This window comes from Camelus bactrianus, chromosome 1, assembly GCF_048773025.1.
Source record: "Camelus bactrianus isolate YW-2024 breed Bactrian camel chromosome 1, ASM4877302v1, whole genome shotgun sequence".
Taxonomy (NCBI): domain Eukaryota; kingdom Metazoa; phylum Chordata; class Mammalia; order Artiodactyla; family Camelidae; genus Camelus; species Camelus bactrianus.
In genome coordinates, this window is record NC_133539.1 from 69,657,484 (window position 1) to 69,679,677 (window position 22,194).

At 49.4% G+C, this 22,194-nt stretch overlaps 1 protein-coding gene across 9 annotated transcripts in view; it reads left to right on the forward strand.

Annotated features, from left to right (window-relative positions):
- The window catches only part of DGKG (diacylglycerol kinase gamma), a 201,404-nt gene that overhangs the window by 75,515 nt on the left and 103,695 nt on the right, over positions 1-22,194 (forward strand). For 6 of the 9 annotated variants that reach the window (XR_012507846.1, XR_012507847.1, XR_006726462.2 and 3 more), the window contains 9 exons: positions 2,087-2,204; positions 3,755-3,843; positions 6,902-7,018; positions 8,227-8,319; positions 9,896-9,955; positions 12,403-12,482; positions 13,708-13,782; positions 16,455-16,540; positions 21,036-21,125. Coding sequence is in view for 6 of the 9 variants with exons in the window: in XM_045519746.2 (XP_045375702.2) it covers positions 2,087-2,204; positions 3,755-3,843; positions 6,902-7,018; positions 8,227-8,319; positions 9,896-9,955; positions 12,403-12,482; positions 13,708-13,782; positions 16,455-16,540; positions 21,036-21,125 (808 nt within the window). In the remaining 3 variants the exon portion in view is untranslated. Of the gene's footprint in view, positions 1-2,086; positions 2,205-3,754; positions 3,844-5,261; positions 6,617-6,901; positions 7,019-8,226; positions 8,320-9,895; positions 9,956-12,402; positions 12,483-13,707; positions 13,783-16,454; positions 16,541-21,035; positions 21,126-22,194 lie in introns of those variants that run through there. The other 3 variants (XM_045519747.2, XM_010959199.3, XM_045519748.2) reach the window with 3 other exon arrangements.

Here is a 22,194-nt window from a genome sequence, read left to right on the forward strand (position 1 = left end):
TCCTGGGTCAGGGTCCCTTTGCCACTTACCCTGCATCCATGAAAATACTATCTGGGAAAGCAAGAGTCAGCTAATCGATTTCGCTAATAAAGGTATTTTCAGGTCAGATGACCGTCCTTTGGGCTGCATGAAGAAGGAGCTGGTCTGCTAGGACTATAATTTCTATTCTGTCCACGAAGGAAAACCCTGGTCTGTGGAGGTAGAGGAGAGGCATGGAAGGAGCATGGGCTCGGAGGCCAGCAAGAGCCCCCAGGGTGACCACCGGCTGGGTATCATTTGTGTGGCCTTGAGCTATTGTTTATGTAACTTCCCTGATTCATTTCTAGACAAGGTGTGTGTCTATCTCCTTACACATAGGACAACACTGTGAGCTTATTTTTGTGTCCCCCTGTTTAGCGTGGAGTAGGAACTTGCTGAAAGTTTTCATTTACAACGTGTCAGGCACTGGATTAGGAGCGTCACTTATATTATTTCATTTAATTCTTACAGACATCCCTTGAGGTTGATGTTTGTCAGAGGAATGAATGACTCGAACTTTTAATGAATCATTTCATCACTTAGTGAACCCATTTACGAAAGTAGAAGCCATAGATACAAAGGCTTCAATTCTGTAAAACTCAGGTTTGGGAAGGAGCAGGGTTCAGAGGTGGGAAGAAGAAAAGAGCTTATCCTGGCCCTGGGAGGAGACCAGCATCTGGAGAAGCACATGGGCCCCTCTAGAGACCACTGGAACGGGAGTGAGCACAGGGATGAATCTGGCTGCCATGACCAGCCCAAACCAGAGGGGCCCGGGAGTAAGACGTGGGTTTCAATCCAGCACGTTGGACTCCGTGTACCTGATTCTCGATCTTTATCACCTTCCAGCGCTTTTCACTACCCTTGAGATCAGCCCAAGAGTGTTACTCTTCTGGTGGAGCCTATGACAAAGGTTCAGGGACCCTGTATGTGGAGGGAGGTTTCTGAAGCACAGCCCTCAGCGAGGCTGCACTCCCAGGGGCTAGAAGGTGGGCGCTTCAGTGTCCAGGGAAGGTGTGTGACTATGTGAGGCTTGGCTTCTCTGCTGGAAAAGGTTGGGTTCCCTTCTGAGCCAAGTCAGGAGGAAGTGGCTTAACCCTCTCTCTGTCTCTGTCTCTTTGCTGTTTTATCTGTGTACAGAAAGTTGATGAGAGAATACATTACTAAGCTATTTTTGAGTACATACTCACTGTAGAAAATTTGGATAATACAGAAGAAAGTAGAAATTAGAGAGTAAAATAAATCCAGAGTGCCACTAGCTATAGCTAACTTCTGCCAACAGTTTGGTGACATTTTTCCCATCCAAGATATTATTGTATAAAACCAAGATAATAATATATCATCAAATTTGCATTCTGGCTTTTTTTACTCAGCACTGTGCCATGAGCACATTCCCAAGCTATTCCATTGTCTTGTAAAACCTCTTTGATGGCCACTTAACCTGGAGTCATACAGATGGACCTCCGACCTTTTGGCCATTTTGAGGCCTTTAGGATACTTTCAGTTTTTCATTACTGTAAATAATGCTGAGTTATTACATCTGACGGGGCACAGAAGTGCTCATCTAGCTTTCAAAAACGATTTCGATAGACTCCAGGAATGGAAATTTATACGTTGAAGATCATAAACATTTAAATGACCTTGAGATAGGTAGGTAGGTAGGTAGGTAGATAGCTAGACAGATAGATGGATGATTGGTAGATAACAGATGAAAGAAAGAGAAAGAGAAAGAAAGAAGTTCGTTCTGATTCCCACTTCCACCAGCCGTGCAGGCGAGGGCTAATTTTATCCCCTCCACACACTCCACTCAGATATTCCTAATTGTTAATATTTTATATTCCTAACTGTTAATATTTGCTTATTTTAGAAACTACACACGCACAAAGAATTTTGTTTTGATTTGCATTTCTATTAAAAGAGTCCATACGACAGTAAAATAAAGGAATAACTTGTCTTTCAAATATGAGGAGAGACTCTTTTTAGGAAAAAGAGGCCATGCAGGAGGCGGCCCCTGGCTCCTGCCCCCGTGGGGCTGCCTACTCAGCGTCTCATTCCCTTGCTGTCCCTGCAGGGCTCCAAGGGGGACGGAAGGCACTCCTGGACCTTGAAGCATTTCAAGAAACCAACCTACTGCAACTTCTGTCACATCATGCTGATGGGTGTTCGGAAGCAAGGCCTGTGCTGCATTTGTGAGTAACCTTCCTTCAAACCCCCTTCCCCAGGCACTCTCTTGCTCTGCACATGGATAAGCCATTGCCGAGAAAGTCTAGGCATCTCTGCTTCTTAGCTTGAGGGGCCTGCCATATTGTTCCAACAGCAGGAAGTAAAGTGAGACCCCCATGTCCTATTTGTGTTCTACCCAAGTCAAATGGACGAATATTGTCCTATTGGATTCCCGTCATGGGCCACTGAATCCCTAGAAAAAAGTTATTCAGATTCATGTGAAATTAAAAAGCATCTCATATGAATTTCAATTGGGTTTTGCTTGTGACTGTTTTAGGTGGTCAGGAGAACCTGGGTTTTTTAAATTAATATGCAATTATATTCATAAATGCAATGGAAATTAAAATTTTTTGTTTCACCTTATAACCCATTTAGTAAAGTCAGAGTGGAGAGGAGGGAAAAACACACGTGGAAAAGGAGGGAGGGAGGCTGGAAAGGAGAACAAAAGAAAGATGGAAGGAAGGGGTGGTATAAGAAAGGAGGTAGATTCAGGGAGCAGGAGGCGGGGAGGGGCTGCAGCAAGAAGACTTTGCAGGGCCCGGGTATGTGGGTGCAGAGTCCTGCCAACCACCCCAGAATACAGACAGCAAGCATTCAGCCTGGACCCACCTGAGAGTGGGGAGCTGCTGCTGCAGGCAGAGGGGCCCTCGGGCGCGGGGCAGGTCACCAAACAGTTTCATGTGGCATGCACGCGGGAGCTCAGCAGCAGGCGACCTCTGCCACAAAAGTCATCTTAGCAGAGCTAGGCCCGGTGTCCACCAAGACAGGCATCAGCAGGCAAAAGAAGGGGCCCCTAGTCTTCCCAGCACCCATTCAAATCCAGCTTTCATTATAGATCCTTTTGGGTTCTATGCCTGTGGGCCTCAGCTGTTGGCCTAGTAGTAACAACGAGAGTCATTTGTGGAATAGCTGTTCTGATCCAGACACATGGTGCTTTGTACAGATTATCTCATTTAATGCCACAAAGGGCCCACAAAGAGAGAGAGGCAATTTTATTCCCATTTTGGAGAAAACCCTGAATGTCAGGGTGGTGAGGGACCATACCCTGGATCATATGGGTAGTTACAGATGGTGGAGCCGGAGTTCGGGCCCAGGCCTGCCTGGCTCCAGAGGTAGGAAGACTCCTGGCCTTTCTGTCCACTCCCCACATCCCGACATTCAGTACTGTGGCACTAGCATCCCTGGGAGGATGGCTCCTCACCCTCTCCTGAAGTCAAAAGCGATGTTCTGGGCATGTTTTCATGCTGCGTTCACTGCCCGTGGTGGGAGGCAGCGGGGTAGGCAGGCTGGAGGGTGCAGGAGCATGTCTGGGAGATAACCGTGGATGCTCTTCTCAGTGAGCAACTGGAGACTTTCGACTTTCCATTAGACAAGGCCAGCTCCAGGGTACATCCCCTGCCCCAGACTGGCCACGCAGAGGGAGGCACAAGCTAGAGTGAGGGGACAGGGCTGGGGGTGAGGGGTGGCTGACCCTTCCTAGGTGGTGACTCACAGCCACTTTTCTTTTTTTTTTCAGACTGTAAATACACTGTCCACGAACGCTGTGTATCCAAAAACATACCTGGGTGTGTCAAAACGTACTCAAAAACCAAAAGGGGCGGCGAGGTTGGTGACACCTATTACCTTGTTCTCCCGCATGCTGTGTGCCAGGCAACATGTCCATCTCCACAGACTTGTAGGCAGGAAGGGGCTTTGGGAGCTTTATCCAGTCCCTTCTGTGCCTCGAGGACCACCCTGAAACCATCTTGTTCATCCATCAATCCATTCAGCATCTCCCCAGTGCCCACAAGTACCAGGCACTGTGCTAGGGGGTATGGAGGTTGAAAGGTGGTCCTCAGCCTGGAGGCTTGTGCAGTCCAGTGGGGGGAGACAGGCACGAGAGCAAAGCCCAAAGCAGTGAGATGAGCAGTAGCAATAGGGCTGTGCGCGGCGTGCATTTGAGGCACCATGGAGGGCAGGGCAGGGAAGCTTTCATAAAGGAGCTGGCATTCGACTTGTGTCTTGAACCCAAATCAGGAGGATTTCATAAGGAATCAGGGAGGACAAGGCACCCAGGCTAGAAGAGCCTTGGGTGTAATGGCGTAGGGACATGGCTTATTTTGGGATCTGTACCTGGTTAGGTATGACCAGGATAGAGAATGCTTAAAGGGCAGTGGCAGGAGATGTGCTCCAAAACTGGGGTGACTGGGCTGGGGAAGGTCTTGTGAGGCCACGCGAGTTTTTGGGAAGGAATTTCGTATGCAGCTAAAGGGCCTTGGAAGAATTTTGAGCGCATGAAGAAACAACTGGGTTTGCAAATAAGGTTAATTGCTCTGACCAGGGTGCAGGAGAGAGAGCAGATCAGAGTGGGGGAAAAACTTCCAACAAGAGTGCACTCAGGGCCTGACTGGGGCAGGGTGCACTCACCCGCTATGCTCTGATATGTCCACAGCAGCACAGGGGTGGCTGTGTCTGTGCGGAGCGCGTCTCCCACAGCCGTGCCATTTGCTGAGTATTTTGACTGTCCCACTGGCTAAAAGGGGAGTTTGAGAGATAATTTGGAGATACTACCACCAGGACTTGGTGATAAGGATATAGGCGATGAGAGAGGGGGAAATGTGGAGAATGGCTACCAGATTTTTAACATGGCCATTTGGGGGATGCCATTCACAGAGCCTGGAAATAGATTCTTCTTCCAGTTAGCAGGAGAAGGGCACTCTGAGTGGCTGCAGAGGGAAGACCCCATAGACGAGTCTGAGTCAGGAGATGGTTAGCACGTGGGAGTGGTGTCTGCCCTCTCCAGGAGGACTCTGAAAGAAGGGCACCTCCAAGGACACACATGCATGCCCATGAGACACCGCATGGCCTCATGTCTCCTTCAGTACCATGCCCATACACACCTCTCCGTGTCCATGCTTTTCACCAGGACTTGTGCTGCACCTCCTGGGCTCAGGCCCTAAGCCTGCTCTCCAGCCGTTGGCACACTTGGAACAGAGGGAGACCACTGAGTGGCCAGCAGGGCACATTCACGACCTTCTGAGTCTCCAGGGGCAGCCCAAGTCCTTCACCATCTCTTCCGACCCCAGAACAAGATGGAGAAGACAACGTGGTGTTGGGAGATTACTATGGACTTGGAGTCAGAAGACCTGGCCATGAGTCCCTGCTTGGCCACTTAACAGCCTTGCAACCTAGGGCCAGTCACTTAACCTCTCTGAAGCCTCGTTTTTTTCTCTGTAAAATGCAAATAATAATAATCCCGTTGCAAATGATGTGACCAGGTAGATGATAGATTGATTAGTAAGCTGGGTTCTTTTTACCTTCAGGGGTGAATGGCAGAAGGTGAGAAATAAAAGTGACACAACTTCTAGAGCAACGATTTGACCAAAAACCTTGTGGAAGGAAGACAAACTTAATTGATAAGTAACTTAAAACATTTATCTAATGCAGACATGGAGGGCATCATGCAAATATTCCATGTGTTTTTAATATTGTGCTTGTAGGTGGCACTTCAGGCTATGTCCCCATGTTCCGCCAGAGTCCATATCCACCCCCTTCTGCTATTCGAGGTACCCTGGTAGGAATTTTTTGAGAAGTTCTATAGAATTCCTGGGGGAATTGACTGAGGGGCTGAGGCCCCCAGAATTTGGAGTCATGGGTAACTTTGCACTTACAGACACACACACACATGCATCCCACCTACTTCCCAAGTTCCTAGGCTGCCTTAGGGGCATCTCCTGGCCCAGAAGCAGGTACAAGCAGCTCTTCAGGGGGCAATGTGGAGGCCCTGGCTGATGACCTGCACCGGCTCCTTTGGATTTTCTTTCTTAACTTCCTTCCAGAGTGCTTCTCAACCTTGGCTGCGTATTACAATCACTCAGCGTGCTTTGAAACACACGAATGATAGATCTCATCCCCCAGAGACTCTAATTTATTTGGTCTGGAGTGAGGGCTGGGCGTTAGGACTTCTAGAAGCTTCCTAGGTGGTCCTGAGGGGCTGCTAAGGCTGAGAGCCCCTGGCGCTTTGAAGACAGAAGGGGTAAGGGAGCTCCCCTTCAGGGGCACTTCCCAAGGGCCGCAACTGTGCCAGGAAGTTCCTTCCAAACGTGCCGACTTATTTAATCCTCCCAGCAAACCTAGAGGTGGGGCTTATTTTGCCAATTTATACAGATGAGGGACCTGAGACTCAGAGAGGTCCAGGAACTGGCCAAAGGTCACCCTGCTGCGAAGTGGAAGATCAGCGACTCCAACCAGTTCTGTCTGCTGCTCAAGCCCTCCCGCATTCCCCTGCATCGCGCTGCCTTCCAGAAGAGGGCGCCCACAAGCACATCCCTCTGCAAAGAGTTCTGCAAGACAGACGGACAGCCTGACGAGATGCTGCTCCGAGGCTTGACTGCCAGGGGTAATGAACTGCTTCAAGAGCAGGCAAAGTGGCTTTTCATCCCCCTTGATTAGCACGATAGCGGTTAGGCAGGGAGCAACCACAGCAGTGCAGTTCAGCAAAGCAGCCCAGCATCAACAAGTGCGTCCACTAAACAGGAAACAACCCTCTCTGGCCACTGCCCACCCCGCTCGCGCCTCCCCACCGCCCAGGCCCTGTGCTCCTCCCCGGCCCTTCTCCTCAGGCCCCGGGCCCAGGGGCCGAGTTCTGCAGCCATTCCTGGTATCCTTCCCTTCCCTCCTGCAGGTGATGCAGCACGCGTGGGTGGAAGGGAACTCCTCCGTCAAGTGTGACCGGTGCCACAAAAGTATCAAGTGCTACCAGAGTGTCACCGCGCGGCACTGCGTGTGGTGCCGGATGACGGTGGGTTGGCGCCCAGGGCAGCCCTGCTTCCTTTCAGTGTGGTTTTTGGCTCAAGCTGTGGACATCCTGCCAGAGGGCGTGAGCAGAGCCAGGGGACAGGATAGAGGCAAGGGGGCTCAGAGCCCCTGTTCAGTCCCTAAGTCTGGGAGCCTCCAGTGAATCACCAGGCTGCCCAGAAGAGAGCACCCCCAGAACCAGGGGAGTGTGGGCTGCTTGAGAAGAAGCTGGCCGATCCACTGGTGTTACGGCCAGGCAGCTGTGAACAGCAGGCTGGACCATGGACTTCCTTCGCCTGCATGTCACCCAGGGCCAGGGTGCTGACAGAGTGGGAGAGGTTTTAGACACCAGAATCCCTGTATCAGAGGAAAGCGCACTCTTGATAGTCTCCACTGCCCAGGCCAGAGGCCTGTGCCTGCTGCCACCAGGCAGGCGAGTGTCCGCTTCCTCCCTGGATACCTGGAGCTGCCCGACGTGCCTTCCAAAGCAAGCCCAGTGCCATGTCTAGTCCCCTTGACCAGGCGTCAGCCTCAAGAAGGACGTGTCTCCAGATCAGACTGTGAACTCTTAAAATGCAGAGGTTGCATCGTGGGGTTCAAATCCAGCCTGTCATGAGTTTCTTCAACAAGATCTCCTTCCTTCCAGTGTCTCAGAGCCTCGGGAGCAAACCCAAGGCAGGCTCTGGAATCCACGTGGGGCTGCCACACTGACGGGCCACAGACCTGCTCGGGGCTGTTTGGCCCCGGCTGCCTGGGCAGCACTGGGTCTCCTTCCTCTGTTTACGACAGACACACACCACACACCACACACCACACATACCGTACCACAGACCACACACACCACACAATCATACACACCACACGCACAGCACATACCATACACACCACACACGTACCCCCATCCACATTACACACCACACACTCAAACACACACACCACACATGCCACACAAACCACACACTACACACACATCACCCTCACACACCACACACTTAAACATACACACCATACACACCACACTCACATACCACACACACACACTCTTTCTCTCTGTCTCCCTCTCTCTCTCTCTCTCTCATATACTGCCAAAGCCAACAGTGAATCAGGATTTGGAGGAGCACTCAACAGCCTGCCTCCCCAGTAAATCTCCAAACCCTCATACTTGACATTTCCTTGACTTTCATTCACACTCATCTTCATTTTTCGCTCCAGTTTCACCGCAAATGTGAATTGTCAACGTTGTGTGACGGTGGGGAACTCAGAGACCATATTCTGCTGCCCACTTCGATCTGCCCCGTCACCCGGGTAAGTGCTGCTGCCCTGCCAGGGCTCCGCCCCCGCCCCCGCCACTCCTGCTCACATTTCAGATGCAGGCAGCTTTCAGACAGCCACATCCTCAGAGGGCCTTCCTCCACAACTCTTAGGTTTCATGTTTTCAGCATAAATTTGAAAGAGGTCAGTGCTGTGCTGTCAGACTGTGAGGGAAGACTTCTCTGACTGAAACAATTCCAACTGCTGGCCACCCAGTGCGCTCTGAGATGGCCCATCAAGGAAAGCACATTCATTCCAAGCACCTTGCAGGCAGATCACCGTTCAAGGAACATCAGTCACCACCTGTGCACAGCTAGGCTTCCCAGGCCTCCCTTGTCCCTGTCACCCTCTCTCCTGTGTCCAAACATGGACCTCCCTCTGCCTTGAAGATTTCCACCTGGGTGTCTCAGCCCTACTTGGAAATGAAGCTGTGAAATTAAACTCCATTTATCCCCACCTGGAACTTTTTCTGTCTCCCATGTTGAAGTCCCCTCTCTCAAACCAAGCACCAAACACCTTAACTGTTCTCTTTCCATCTTAAAGATGCTGCTGAGTGCCACTGATTCCTCACATCTCACGCTTGACTTGACCATCTTCTTTTTCATTAAAAACCAAAGAAAAACCACCACTTCTGAAAACCACTTGGCAGTACCTACTAAGTTGGAAATACACAAACTCTGTGCCTGATAAGTCTCCTCCTGTGTATCTACCTGAGAAATACAAGCATTTATTCTACCAAAAGACAGGTACAAGCATGCTCATGTCAACTTTATTCACATCAAACACTGAAAATAAGCTAATGACGCACTGACAAGAGAATAGATAAGTAAGTTGAGGCATATTCATACAGTACAATACTACATTGCAATGGAAAATAACTATGTTTAGAAGCAAAAATATGAATAACCCCCAAAATACAATGCTGAACAAAAGAAGTTAGACTCATAAAAAGACATGGTCTATGACTCCATTTATATGAAATTCAAAAGCCAGGCAAAACCAATATGGCATCAGGAGTCACAGCAGAATTACTACGCCAGAAGAGGCAGTAGCTACAAGGGCCTTAGGTGTGTAGAAATTCATGGAGCTGTAGATTTAGATTTGAGCATTTTACTGTATGTGACATAAATCTCAATAAAATAAATAATAAACATTGAAAAGAAAAACCAACACAAGATTAATTACCTATTCAGTATCACAGTGTTTAGATAGTGCTGAGCAGAGAAACCACATTGAGGACCTTGCTTCTCAGAGTTCAAGCTTCTAAATCAACAAAGTAGATTCCTGCTAACTTCAGTGCTTCCTCTCCCTGTGTCCCTTCCAGTGTCTCGAAGTTAAAGTCAGGGCAAGTGATGACAGAGGCCTGGAGAGTCCTAGAGAAACCCAAAGGGAGCATTTCTTTTTTTAGGTCCAAAGCCCCACTTTGAGAAGTGCCTCCCTACACTATACTGGTTTTCTGTTCTCTCTCCTTAGGGTAACCATTTGTTTTTTCTTCTGAGCTCTCTCTTTTTTTTTTTTTGTATTAGACATATTTTTTCAAAAGATGCTTGTCTTTCCTCTCTTCTCACAGGACAGGCAAGATGGGAAGTCGGATGGTAGCATGTCAGCCAAGGGTGAACTTATAATGCAGGTACCTCAGCAAAAGCCCCCAGTCTCCTCATTCATTCTAAGTGGGTCCAAGGCTCTGGAGGGGAGGACAGGGTTTGGGTTCTAGAGAAACACATCTCAACCTTTGCTTTCTCATCCGACCAATTATATCACACAGGACGCTGTATTTCCAGCCTCTGGAATTATCTTCAACAACTACACTGTAGGCAAGTGGTGAGAAGGGAGGTAGGTCGATCCCATGGCTGGCCAGACTGGCTTTATCACCTTTTAAGAACACATTGCATAAAACTTCAGTATACAGATCTCCTGAATAATAACAAGAATGTGGCCTAAAAATAGACAGTTGAGTCTTCCAAGACGGCCAAGCTGTCTCCAGAATGTGACTGCCAAAACAAAGTTCACCACATCCAAAAGTTCTCCTTCATCCTTAAATGTATATTTAAGAACTCATTTTTCACATGAATTCACCAGTGAGCTCCTCTTTGTGCATTCCACAAAGTTCCAGAAAGGCAGCCTGGTGAGGTACAGAGAGTGCTAGAAAAGGAGATAGAACACCAGGGCTCCTCTGCCTCTGAGCCTTAAGTTTCCTTGTCTGGAAAGAGGCAGAGCAGCCCCTGCACTGCCCACCTCCCAGAGATGCTCCCAGATCCAATGAGAACATGCAGATTAGTGCAAAACTTCGGTGATATTGATGGCTGAACCTTAACGTGGGAAATCTCTAGACACCTTGAAGGGCAGAAAGCCAGATGGAGCAGACACACACACACACACACACACACACACACACACACACACACACACACACACACACGATGCAGGTCAGTTGTTGACAGCTGGCATCTATCTGGTTATCCTGCATCTGTTCCAGTTGGACAGTGCCCACGCTGTATACTGGCTATGAAATATTTTGAATATCACCCCCAGAGATAAAAAAAAAATTACTCCTCAGGCTCTAAGATGCTTCTGGGTATCTCACAAATAATCACCCTTGGCAGATGAGAACATTGCTAAAAGTTATAAAGAATGTTGCTGTCCATTTCAAACACTATGGCACTGTGTTTGCTGAATTTTAGCTTGAGATCTGGAAAGGGAGGCACTAGGTATGAATATGGAGCAGAGCAGCCTCTCTGGATCTACGTGTCCTTCTGCTGAACCCACAAGTATGCTGAGGACCCACTCTTGAATCTGGTGCAATGGGGTCCTTGGTTGGAGGGTTGTTCACACACCTGCCCAGCTCCTGAGGCATTTAAAATCCAGTTGATGTTTTGAGCATTTACTTCAGAAGATAAAATATATATATATATATATATGCAAATAAACAATAACAAAAGAAACCCAGAAGACAGGACGTGCTTCAAGTGCAGTCATTTTAGCTGCAATCATCAAGGAAAACTTCATGAAATAGCTCTTGAATTGGGCTCAGGGGAGGAGAAGTTTTTTTTAAGAGGTTGCAAAGAAGGAAGAGGGGGTATTTCAGGGCAATAAGGAGGAGAAGGAACTTGTGTGAGGGTCCCCATAGGGTGGGAATTCAGGAGACACACTAGAGGGTAAGAGCTGGGCTTGGCTGGAACTGTGACGAGGGTTAGAGTAACTGAGGGGGAACAGTAGAATGGGGCTGCATTAAATGCCTTGCATGCCAGGTGAGGAAATTTGGATTTTATCCTCTGGGTAATGAGGTGTCATTAAAGGTTTTTGAGCAGGAGTGGCATGACTAATGTGATGTCCTGGAAAGGAAGTGCGTGGGGGCGGCATGCAGGACTTACCTGAAGTGGGAGGAGCCCAAGCAGTGTAGGTGCTGTGGCAGCTGCTCCAGGTAGAGAGACATTCCAGGGAAAGACAGGACAGAGTCTTCCCTGGATGACTGGATGAATAATAATAATAGCCAAGAGAAAGGACAAGTTTTGTGGGGAAAGAAGATAAGTCAGGTTTAGGGTGTGCTCTGATGAGACATCTGGCTTGAAGGTACCCACTGGGCAGTGACAAATGTGGAACCAAGGCTCCAGAGGAAAATCGGGGCTGGATTTGTGGATTGGGAGGGTGCTGGGGTGGAGGTGATGGTTAATCCCACTGCTGTTGCTTTATCTAGGTTTAGGACCAGATGACCATACCTTCTAAGATCATATTTAGTTGGATCCCTCACAAGATCTGATCTTGTGCTGTGGGCACAATGCCACACCATTGTTGAATAATTTCAAGCTATGATGCCACTGCCCCGTCTCTGATCCTGACCTCAAACTTTCATCCCCGTTAACACTGTTTAAAGGCCACTAAGGCAGGAGACACTTAGCTGCTTAATCCCTCAGAAAACTCAGCCAGTAGACAAACACCTACCACCTCCTGACCTCCTCTCCTCCATGCCTGGATCTGCTTGCCAGTCACCTCTCCCAGAAACTGTCTTGACACTGACTCTCATTGCTTTCCTCCTATTGCCTGAAACAGAGCTAATTTCTTTTTCTTTTGCCTTTTAAGTATAAGATCATCCCCACCCCGGGTACCCACCCCCTGCTTGTCTTGGTGAACCCCAAGAGTGGAGGAAGACAAGGAGAAAGGTATGTTCTCTTCTTTTCCAAGATGGGGAGGCTGGGTCAGCCTGACTGGGGTCCATCCTTCCTCTCAAGCACAACAGCGTGGGCAGTGGAGACAGGCAGACCTGCAGTCCAGTCCAGCCCCACCACAGACCACTTGATGATTTAATTCAAGTAACTTAACATCCCTGTGCCTCCGTTTGCTCTTCTGTAAGATGGAAGTAATAATCATGTCTCCTCCTATAGGGCTTTTGTGAGCATTAAAATAGACACACAGCGCTTAGCCTAGGGGCTGTCACGTGAGCCATTATTTCCAGTTCCCAGGGTCAGACCAAGTTCTGAGATGTCTGTTAAATTCCCAGCCTTCCAAGTCTTTTCTTTTCTTCTTTTTTTTTTTAACATTTTTTATTGATTTATAATATCTAAGTCTTTTCTTGATAAAAGAGTTGTGGTGGAGGCACCTGGTTGAGACCTCCTGGCCTATCCCATCCCTGAGAAAGCAGGGCACCTGTCTCATCAGTGACGGAAACACCTAGTCTGCTGGGAGCACTTGGGGGTGGGGGTGGATGGCCAGAACAGCTCTGGCTGCCAGTGTTCAGCTCTGGGGTGAGGAACAGATGGCATGTTGATCTGGAATCCAGGTTTTAAAAAACAGTAAGTAGCACCTAAGTGAGAATTGAGAGCCTCCACCCCAGTCCCAGGGGCAGAGCACCCCTCCTGAACTGACCTGATTAGCCTCAAGCTGGAGCCTTGAAACCAAGCCTAGATGCAGTCACTGCCTCCAGCCCTCCTCTGCCCCAACCCCATCTCCTGCATGTCCTCCTGATCCAACGATGTGGGGACCTCTCCACAGAGCGTCCCTTGGTGCCTTTGTCTAGTCCACAGAGAGCAGAATCATACTAACTAGAACATACAGAACTTTTGGGAGAAGGTCTCCATGAAGGAAGAAGCTTTAGGAGAATGGAAGTCCTGTTCTCTGGGTTGATCTGCCCTTTCCTCTATGCAAGGGGTGGCTACTCCTTGGATGGTGCGGAGACCTTGAAACAGGGTGAGGGCGTGGGTGCGGCCAGCTGGACCTGGGACATAAGGGTCTGCAGGGCCTGCGTGCGGTCTTCTCCCCTCTTGGGTTTCAGTGGAGCCACATTCCCACCATCAGTGGGCTCCAGCAGCGCTTGCCCTGCTGTGACTTCTCACAATGACATTCCCCTTCTCTGTCTCCATCTCTCTGTCTCTCTTTTTTTTCCCATAGAATTCTTCGGAAATTCCACTATCTGCTCAACCCCAAACAAGTTTTCAACCTGGACAATGGGGGGCCTACTCCAGGGTATGGAGATACAATCTTTTCTTCCTATTTCTCCCCCTCACCCTTCAGTCTCTAAAGAAGATACCATTTTTGGGGTTGCCTTTTTTGTCTCCTTCGTCTGTGGATTTATCCTTCCTACCGTTTTACTGCTTTTCTCTTCTTTTCCTCATATCTACCCTGTGTCTTCCTGGAGATACTCAGGAATACTCATATGGCTGACTCTGGGAAGTAGCCTCCTGCCCTTCATCCCAGAAAAAGCTGTTGATTTTGCAGGAGGGAAAAATTGTATATGCCATTTCATCATTGGATTGCCAAGAAGGACAGGCTGGTAAATTATTTTCACTCACTTGCAAGGCTGCGTTAGCTGGTTCTTCATACTGAATCATCAGGAAGAAGGATAGGGTCTTCTTATCACTGTCAGTCAGTGGTTCAGAAATCTATACCGCTGATTCCAAGTCCTGCTGCGTGCTCTGCTGTGGGGCATTTTAGGACCAAGACAAGTGGTGGTTCAATGAAATCACTTTTTTTCTGGATCATCCAATTTAAAGGTTGTTAAGCTCTCCCCTGGCCCTTCTCCTCCTGTCATTTGCCTATTGGCTATTTCCCTGCTCTTTGGCAAAGTGCTGAGGAGAGGGACAGCAATAAGAGGAGACTAGGCAGCCCTTTTGCAGCCTGACCCAAGGTCTATGGGAGGAGCTGGTCCTCGTGCTGGTGGCTAACATGATGCGCTGTGGGGCCCTGTAATCAGAGGCCCCTCCAGCATTGGGGCTGGAAGGTACCCAAAGACGGGGCTTCTTACTAGATAGAGCCAGTGCACTCGGGACCTCTGCCCGCCAGCCCGAGGCTATTCTCAGATCTGTGCCTCCTGCGCTGGGCTTTCTAACACACAGCTGCTTTGCCCAACCTTCCAACCCTTATTTCTACTCTGGGTTCAGCAACACCTTCAGAGGGGCTGGAGTAAGGAGTGTTAAAAGGGGCTCTGTCCCTGTCTACAATTGTTTGACACAAAGCTATTGTCTATGGCAGTGGTAGGACAAGACACACTAAAGGAGAAAGAAACATAAGTGCAGATGCAGCCGTGACTCACCTGTAAAACTAATTTCGAAATAGAGTCCACCTGTACTGCTGCGTGCCCCATCACGGTCACCGTGACTGCCAGTTACTGCTCTGTTATGACTTGTGACCAAGCAGCAGCCCACAGATACCTTTACCAGCCCGCTCTCTTCTCGGGCACTTTGATACTTGAATACAGTCCTTCAGCTTAGCTGCATTATCCAAAATTGGTTTTGCCTTGGATAACAAGCCTGGCGGCTACTTCTCAGACTGCTGTGCCCTGAGTATCTCTGCTGTACGTGTCAGTGTGTGATCAGACAGGCTGTCTAGCTGAAGGGAGCCTCCGTTCTGAATCCACTTCCTATAGGAGAGCAGAGTTCTCAAGAGAAGGGGAGGAGAGGGAAGGTTCATTTGCCCAGGCGTGCATCCATGACTTAGAAGGCTCCCGGGGTCTTCTCAGACCACCGTGCAGGGCAAAGAGGAAATACAGAGCTTCAGCCCCACCCCCAGGCCTCTACAGGTTACATCTGTACTAAAGCAGAGCTTCTTAACCTCTTTTGTGCCAGGAACCCATTTGGCAGTCTGATGTAGCCTACAGACCCTTCAGACCCTTTCTTAATAAATAAAGATAATATTTTTTTAAAGTATAAAACCAAATATATAGGATGACCAGGGAAACTAATATTGAAAAAGCAGTTATCAAAAGCTTAAGAAACAAATTTTTGCCATGAGGATATATGTGATTAACTGAGATATTATATAGCAAGTTCCAGAGGCAGATCTAATACCTATGGTAAATTAAAAGCAGTGATGAGCACAAGTGATGACAGAAACTATCCACCACAGCCGTAGTAAGACAGTAAAACACCTGTGATTTCGGCTGCTTAACCAAGTCACAGGTATAGTTAATATCCCGTGATTTGCATCTTACAGTCATAGTGGAAGGAAACCCTAAATTTCAGTTAGAGCTGAAGGGAGATAAGAGGGTAATATGGCCCTCTGGATTCTATCCACAGACCCCCTGGAGGTTCATGCAGCCAGTTAAGGGCTCTGCTCTAAAAGGTTAAGGGCTTGGGGGGAGATGGTCCTTGCTCCACTTGGGTCCAAGTTCTAGACCCACAGGAGAGTGGCATGAAGACCCAGCTAGTTCAGTGTATCTGACTTAAAGGGAAGGTCGTGCAGACAGAACAGGTGAGGGAGCCAGAGAGAAGTCAAAATGTTGGGTGTTAGCCAAAATAAGCAAACTCTAGATTTCTTTTCATAAATAATAGAGAATTTCTAGAAGACCATTTTCTTCTTTTTTTTTAATGGAGGTACTGGGGATTGAACCCAGGACCTTGTGCATGCTAAGCATTGCACTCTACCACTGAGCTATTTCCCTCCCCACAAAAACTGTTTTCTGTGTTGAATGTTGAGTCAGAGTCTGCTTGAATAGAGATGGCTCCCTGGGATTCATGGTCAATGGCATTGCTTAGTAAGTTCTGGCTTTAGAACCTTAAGTGACCCTTTCAACTCCGAAAGGCATCAAGGTAATAACATACTCCCAGGGAAGGGAGCAGTGGGGTAGGGGGGGATTCTGACTCAAGGCGTGTCAAAGGTCAGCCTGTAAACAAAACCATTTTGGCCTCTTTACTTCCCAGACTGAACTTTTTCCGTGATACTCCAGACTTCCGTGTTTTGGCCTGCGGAGGAGACGGAACAGTTGGCTGGATTTTGGATTGCATTGGTAAGAATGGGCTGGGAGGGCCTTTGCAGTTGACTTATAGTAAGTACATTAAGTCAGGAAGGCACTAAAGAAGAAAGAGAAATGGAGCCATGTCTTGCTTATCTTTGTTTCCACTCTTGGATCAATGCTTGACGAAGTATCTACTTTGGGTGGAAAAAAGAAAGGAAGAAGACAATGGAAGGGTTCCCACAGGTACAGATATAACAATTTAGTTTCAGCCTTGCCTCACAGTTATCTGCCATGGCTGGGGTTTGGGCAGTCGCAGGACAGGCCAGATGAGAAGTTGGGTGGAGAGAGATCAGGACTGAGACTCCAGGCAGGTCAAGGGTGCTGGATAAAGGCCAGAGAACTAAGCGTAGATGCACAGCCCAGGGCAAGTCACCTTGAGATAAACACCTGGAGCCGGAGCCCAGAAAATGCACGTAGAAAGCGCAGATCAGTGAAAGCAAAGAAAAGCTATGGTGGGCTGTGTCCAGCATACCTAAATCAAAAATAAAGGGCGATGGGGAAGGCCCAGGCTGGGAGTCTGGAGGCCTGGGGTCTAGTCCAGCTCTGGCTAGATCTGTGAATCCTTGGACACATCACCCGCAGTAAATAATGGAGAGTGACTCTGAAATTCTGAGACATGGGGTATATTCAAGGTCTAACCCTGGAGAACCCACATAAACACCAGGACGTGGGTACATAAGCACAGGAAAACAGCCAAGGAGACTGCTGGGGAGGGTCGTCACCAAAGTCCCCAGAGCAACGAGCCCTGGGCTGCCTCGGTTTTTTTCATCCTTTGCTCCACAAATCCTGCCAGTGCACTTCCAGGTGCCAAGTTCTGGCAATGCATCAGTGAACAAAAGGACAAATCTCCCTCAGGGAGCCTCCTTTCTAGAGGGAAGAGACAGGCAGTACACAAATAAATAAGTGAAACGTACAGTATGTCAGAAGGTGTTAAAAATATAGCAGTAAAGGGGCAAGGGGCGCTCAGCGGTGGGAGTGGGAGGTCCGGAAGGCCTTGAGGAGCAGCTGACCTTTGCATGGAGACCTGGAGGAGGGTGAGCCTTGCGGGTACCTGAGGGAAGAGCAGTTCAGGCAGAAGGAATGGCAAATACAAAGGCCCTGAGGTAGGAGGAGGCCCGGCTGCCGAGGGCTGCAGGAAGGCTTCCAGGCAGTGCGGGGTGGAGTGTGTGAGGGGAGAGGATGAAGGGATGAAGCAGAGATGATGCAGGGCCCAGTCACTAGGACATGTAGGACATTATACGGAATGTGGCTCTCATGCTGGGAATGTCCCAAGATGCTGGATGGTGTTGAGCAAAGCAGAGAGGCAACAGATGCCAGAAACAGAAAAGGGCAGAAGCAGGGAGACTAGTTAGGAGGTGCCTGCGGGAATCCAGGGGAGAGGGGACCAGGGTGTGGACCATGGTAGAAACAGGAGGTGGTAAGGAGTCAGGTCGGGATATCTTTTGAAGGCAGAGCCAGCAGGATTTGCTGACAGACTGGGTGTGGGAGACGAGGGGAAGAGGGGAGTCAAGGATGGGCCAGAAGAGACCCTGATCCGGGCGGAGAAGGCTGGGTCCCCAGAGATCGCAAGCAGACCACCTAGAGGGGTGGGGCCAGCACCACGCACACCTGCCACATCTGCTCCCCCACAGGCACTTTGGTTTCCATGGACACAGCCCTGCCAAGCAGCCACCCACGCTCTCCTGTCACCTCGGGCTCTGGAGTTGTTTGTGGGAGGAGGGAGGCATCCTCTGGGAGCCAGGGAAGGAATTGCTGATCAGCAGAGGTTGGATGGCTGCAGTACCAGGAGCTCCCTCTCCATCCCAAAGGAGAAAGTAGGCTGTGCTGACAAGTTGTATAAGATCTACCTGCAGAGAACACAGGTGATAGAAGCTACCAGGAACAGAAATATCATGTGAAAGGAGCTGCTTTTTCATGGGTTGGTGACCCAAGGAGAAAAAATTAGAGGGGTAAAACGAGTAACTGCACCATGTTCATTCATTCATTCTTTCAAGAGAGATTAAGGCCCTTGTTCCGTGCTCTCCAGCACCCCTCTTGGTCCCCTTTGATCTGTTCTGCAACAGCCAGAGTGGTCATTCCTGAGTGCCAGTGGGACCATGATATGTAAGGCACATCAGTGGCTTCCCAGGAGTCTTAGATAAAAAGAAAACCCTTCAGATGCGCTACAGGGCCTGGAGTGATCTAGCAGCTGCCCCCACTTCCCAGCCTCATTTCGTACTCCCATTTCTCTCTCTCTAAACCCAGACACCCAGTCCCTCTCTCAGACCCTCGAAGGCACCAGTCTCCCTTCCACCACAGGACCTTTGCACAAGTTGCTCCTCTTGTCTAGTCTGCTCTGCTGGCCTTTGCTTGGTCAGCTTCTGCTTCAGATCTCAGCCAAAGTGAGGCTTCCTCAGGGGGAGCCCTCCCTGACACCTCATTACAGGACCACACTCATTTCCAGCATGAATTTGAAATTATGCATCATTTAAATGAAGACCTTGTTAATATCAGTCTCTCTCTCTCAAGTGTTAGCTCCCATGAGAGCCTGAGCCATAGCTTTTTACCTGCTCTCAGAGGCAGAGCATCTAACACAGCACTTAGGCCTTCAATAAATACGTGTAGAGATACCACAGTGAATGAGTTCCCCCAGGGAGGTTCCGGTACATTTGGGGAACAAATAGTCAATTGCAAGAGAGTGTGATGAGATCATGAGATCATCCTTGGTGCTAAGGAAACACTCTGGAGAAGCACCAGGTCCAGACTAGGGCAACCAGGGAGGGCCTCTGCTCTGAGCAACAGAGAGCTTGTGATTTAAAGCACCGAAAGCACTTCAGCGTGGTTGACATGTTGAGTGGGAGGCAGGATGTGAGAAGGATAAGGCTAGAGAGAAAGGCAGAGCCAGGAAGAGCCTCACTGCCATGCTAAGGGGTGATGGGAGCCATGGCAGAAGGGAACACAGTGGACTAGTGTGATCAGGCTTGTGATTCAAGGATGCCTGCCTTGGTGGAAGTGTGGGAAACACACTAAGGCATGGACCTGGAGACCAAGAGGGCAGAGAGGAGGCAGTTACAGCAGTACCGGGGGAGGAATCATATACCAGAATCCAGGATCACCATAGATGGAGAGAAGAGATGGCTTGGAGATCTATTTAGGAAACAACTTACAGAAATTGATATGTGAATGGATGTGGGGTGAAGGAGAGGAAAAACCCAGGGTGACATCCAGGTCTCTAGCCTCAACACTGTGAGGATGGTTGACTTGCTGGGATGGGGAGCTCAGAAGGAGGAGCAGACCTAAGCAAACAAGGGCCTTCCAGGCAAAGGGAAGAGCCCGTGCAGAGGCAGGGAGGCACAAACGCGGACTGCATGTTCTGGGAACAGTGAGAGAGTCCATTGCTTTACTCCGTGCTCCATCTCAGCCCTCCCAGTGATGATCTCAGCCCTCCGTCTCTCCTGAGCTCAGCCATTTCTAGCATGAGTCTGACAACCTGGGGGACCTATGAACTCTCGTTTTGCTGGGGCTGCCCTAGCATGAGCCTCATGCAGGAGGCTAATTCTTGCATTGCCCCTGTCCCCCACTCAACCCCTACCCCTGCTCCCCAATCACATCACTCACATCCCGGCACCAGGTGCACTGAGATTTATGTAGGTGGTGTCCCCTGGAGCCCTGCAGGTGTCTGGCCTCCTTCAGCTTCCCCAGCTCAGCCACTGTGCTGCTGTAGATCTGCAGCCAGATTAAAACATACATGTTTCTCTAATGGTTTGGTCTGATGCTCCTTCACGGCCGTCATGAGACAGGATTAAGAATCTGTGTATTTGCAAGTCTGGGGGCGGTGAAAGTGGCAAACTGGTACCTGGGGGCCAAGTAACACCTGCGGCTTTGCTTGTTAGACATGTTGTTATTTTTAAGTTTTTGACCCTGAGTGACTAGAAGTGAGGCATCTTCAGTCTTCCAAGTGCCCCACCAATCTTCTGATGTCTCAGACCCACCTGTTTCACTATTTATGCACCTGCCTAGTCTCTGGAAAAAAGGAAGAATACAGACTTGGAGCCTCAGAGATCTGGGTTTGGATCCTGGCTCTGAAATTACTTTCCCTCTGTGAACCTCCGTTTCTTCATCCATGAGAATGACAATACCTTGCAGGGTCTGTCTGAGGAATAAATGGGGTAAATGCTGGTTATCGTTAAGGATTAAAACTGTGCAAACTAATGTTTTTGCGGTGTCTGCTGTCACCCTTAAGGAAAGAATTAGGATGAAATGAGGATGAACAGGTGCATGTTGCAGGGAGACAGACTTAGCTCAATGTGAAAAAATCCTTTGCAGCGGTTAACACATTGCAGAAGGAAGAGATGGCTTTAGGAAGTAGTGAGTTCCCCATCGGGAGAGATATTCAAACAAAGAAAGCTATGGAGGGCTTCAAGCATTAGATCAGAGGTAACTAGACAACTCGGACATTCTGTAATCCCATGGCATATGGCTCTCTCTTCCTCTTCATGGGTCGCAGATAAGGCCAGGTTCGCAAAGCATCCACCCGTGGCCGTCCTGCCTCTTGGAACAGGAAATGACCTGGCCCGCTGTCTCCGCTGGGGAGGAGGTGAGTCTGCGTGGGAGGAGGGTCTGAGGACAAGCGCTCCAATCTACTGGGGCTCTGCAGAGCTAGGATGAACTTCCCTTTAAGGATGACGTTTCACCGAGTAATACTCAACTCTGGGGTCCTGTCTGCTCCATGCCTTTTCCCTGCCCTTGTTTCCAGGCCAAGGCCTGTGTTTACCCATCACTAGACTTACTATCATCCCCAAACTCTCAGCTCAGAGCCTGCCTCCCCCAGTAGAACAAGTCAACTTTAGGGTAGAATCTCCTTTGTCTCCTCCCCAGTGTTCATCCCAGTAGGGGGCTCACTTAGACAAGGGTTTTCTGCATGTAATTCCCCCTCTCCAAATTACTGATCTTTTTCTGAAGTAGGACTCAGAATGCCGACAGAAAAGCCACATCACCAGCTACCAGGGACATCCAGATCATCCTCAGCCCCTGTGGCCGGGGGCCTTCATTGTGAAATTCCCCAAAGAGGGAACTCAGAGTGGTAACCAGCTTACAGGGCAATGGGCAGGAGCTAAAGAGAACTCTGCAAACTACCACAGCCTCCTGGAGCTGGGCATGTTCTAGAGAGTGGAGGAGTTCAGGTCAGCCGGCAGAGAGGACAGATCAGTCTGGCAGGCGGAACTGGAGTGAGACTCCAGATGGCTGATCAGTTCCCAGAATGACTCAAGACCAGGCCAGCCGTGGTCAGTGCGATGCTCGGAGGACAGGGGCAGGGCAGGCAGGAGCCAGCCCTGGAAGGAAGTCGGCAGGCATGGGAAGAGCTGCCAGGGTCCCCGGCCTCATGCCAGGCTAGGGAAGAACCCTCTGTTCAAGAGGGACAGGCAGGGTGTGGCCCCATGCTCTGGGCATCCAGGCCACATAGCAAGGCACAAATTTCACACAACCCTGTGTTCCCTGATAGCAGCGAGTCCCTCAGCTACCTAGTTGCTAATATTGCTATCTTGTGAGGCATCCCTGAAGGAGCTGACCAGAGCCCTGACAATTTGAAAATACTCTTCAAGATTGCCCCAAACATAAGCAGGAACATGGATGTGTTTTTTGAAAGAAGAGATTCTCTCTCTCGT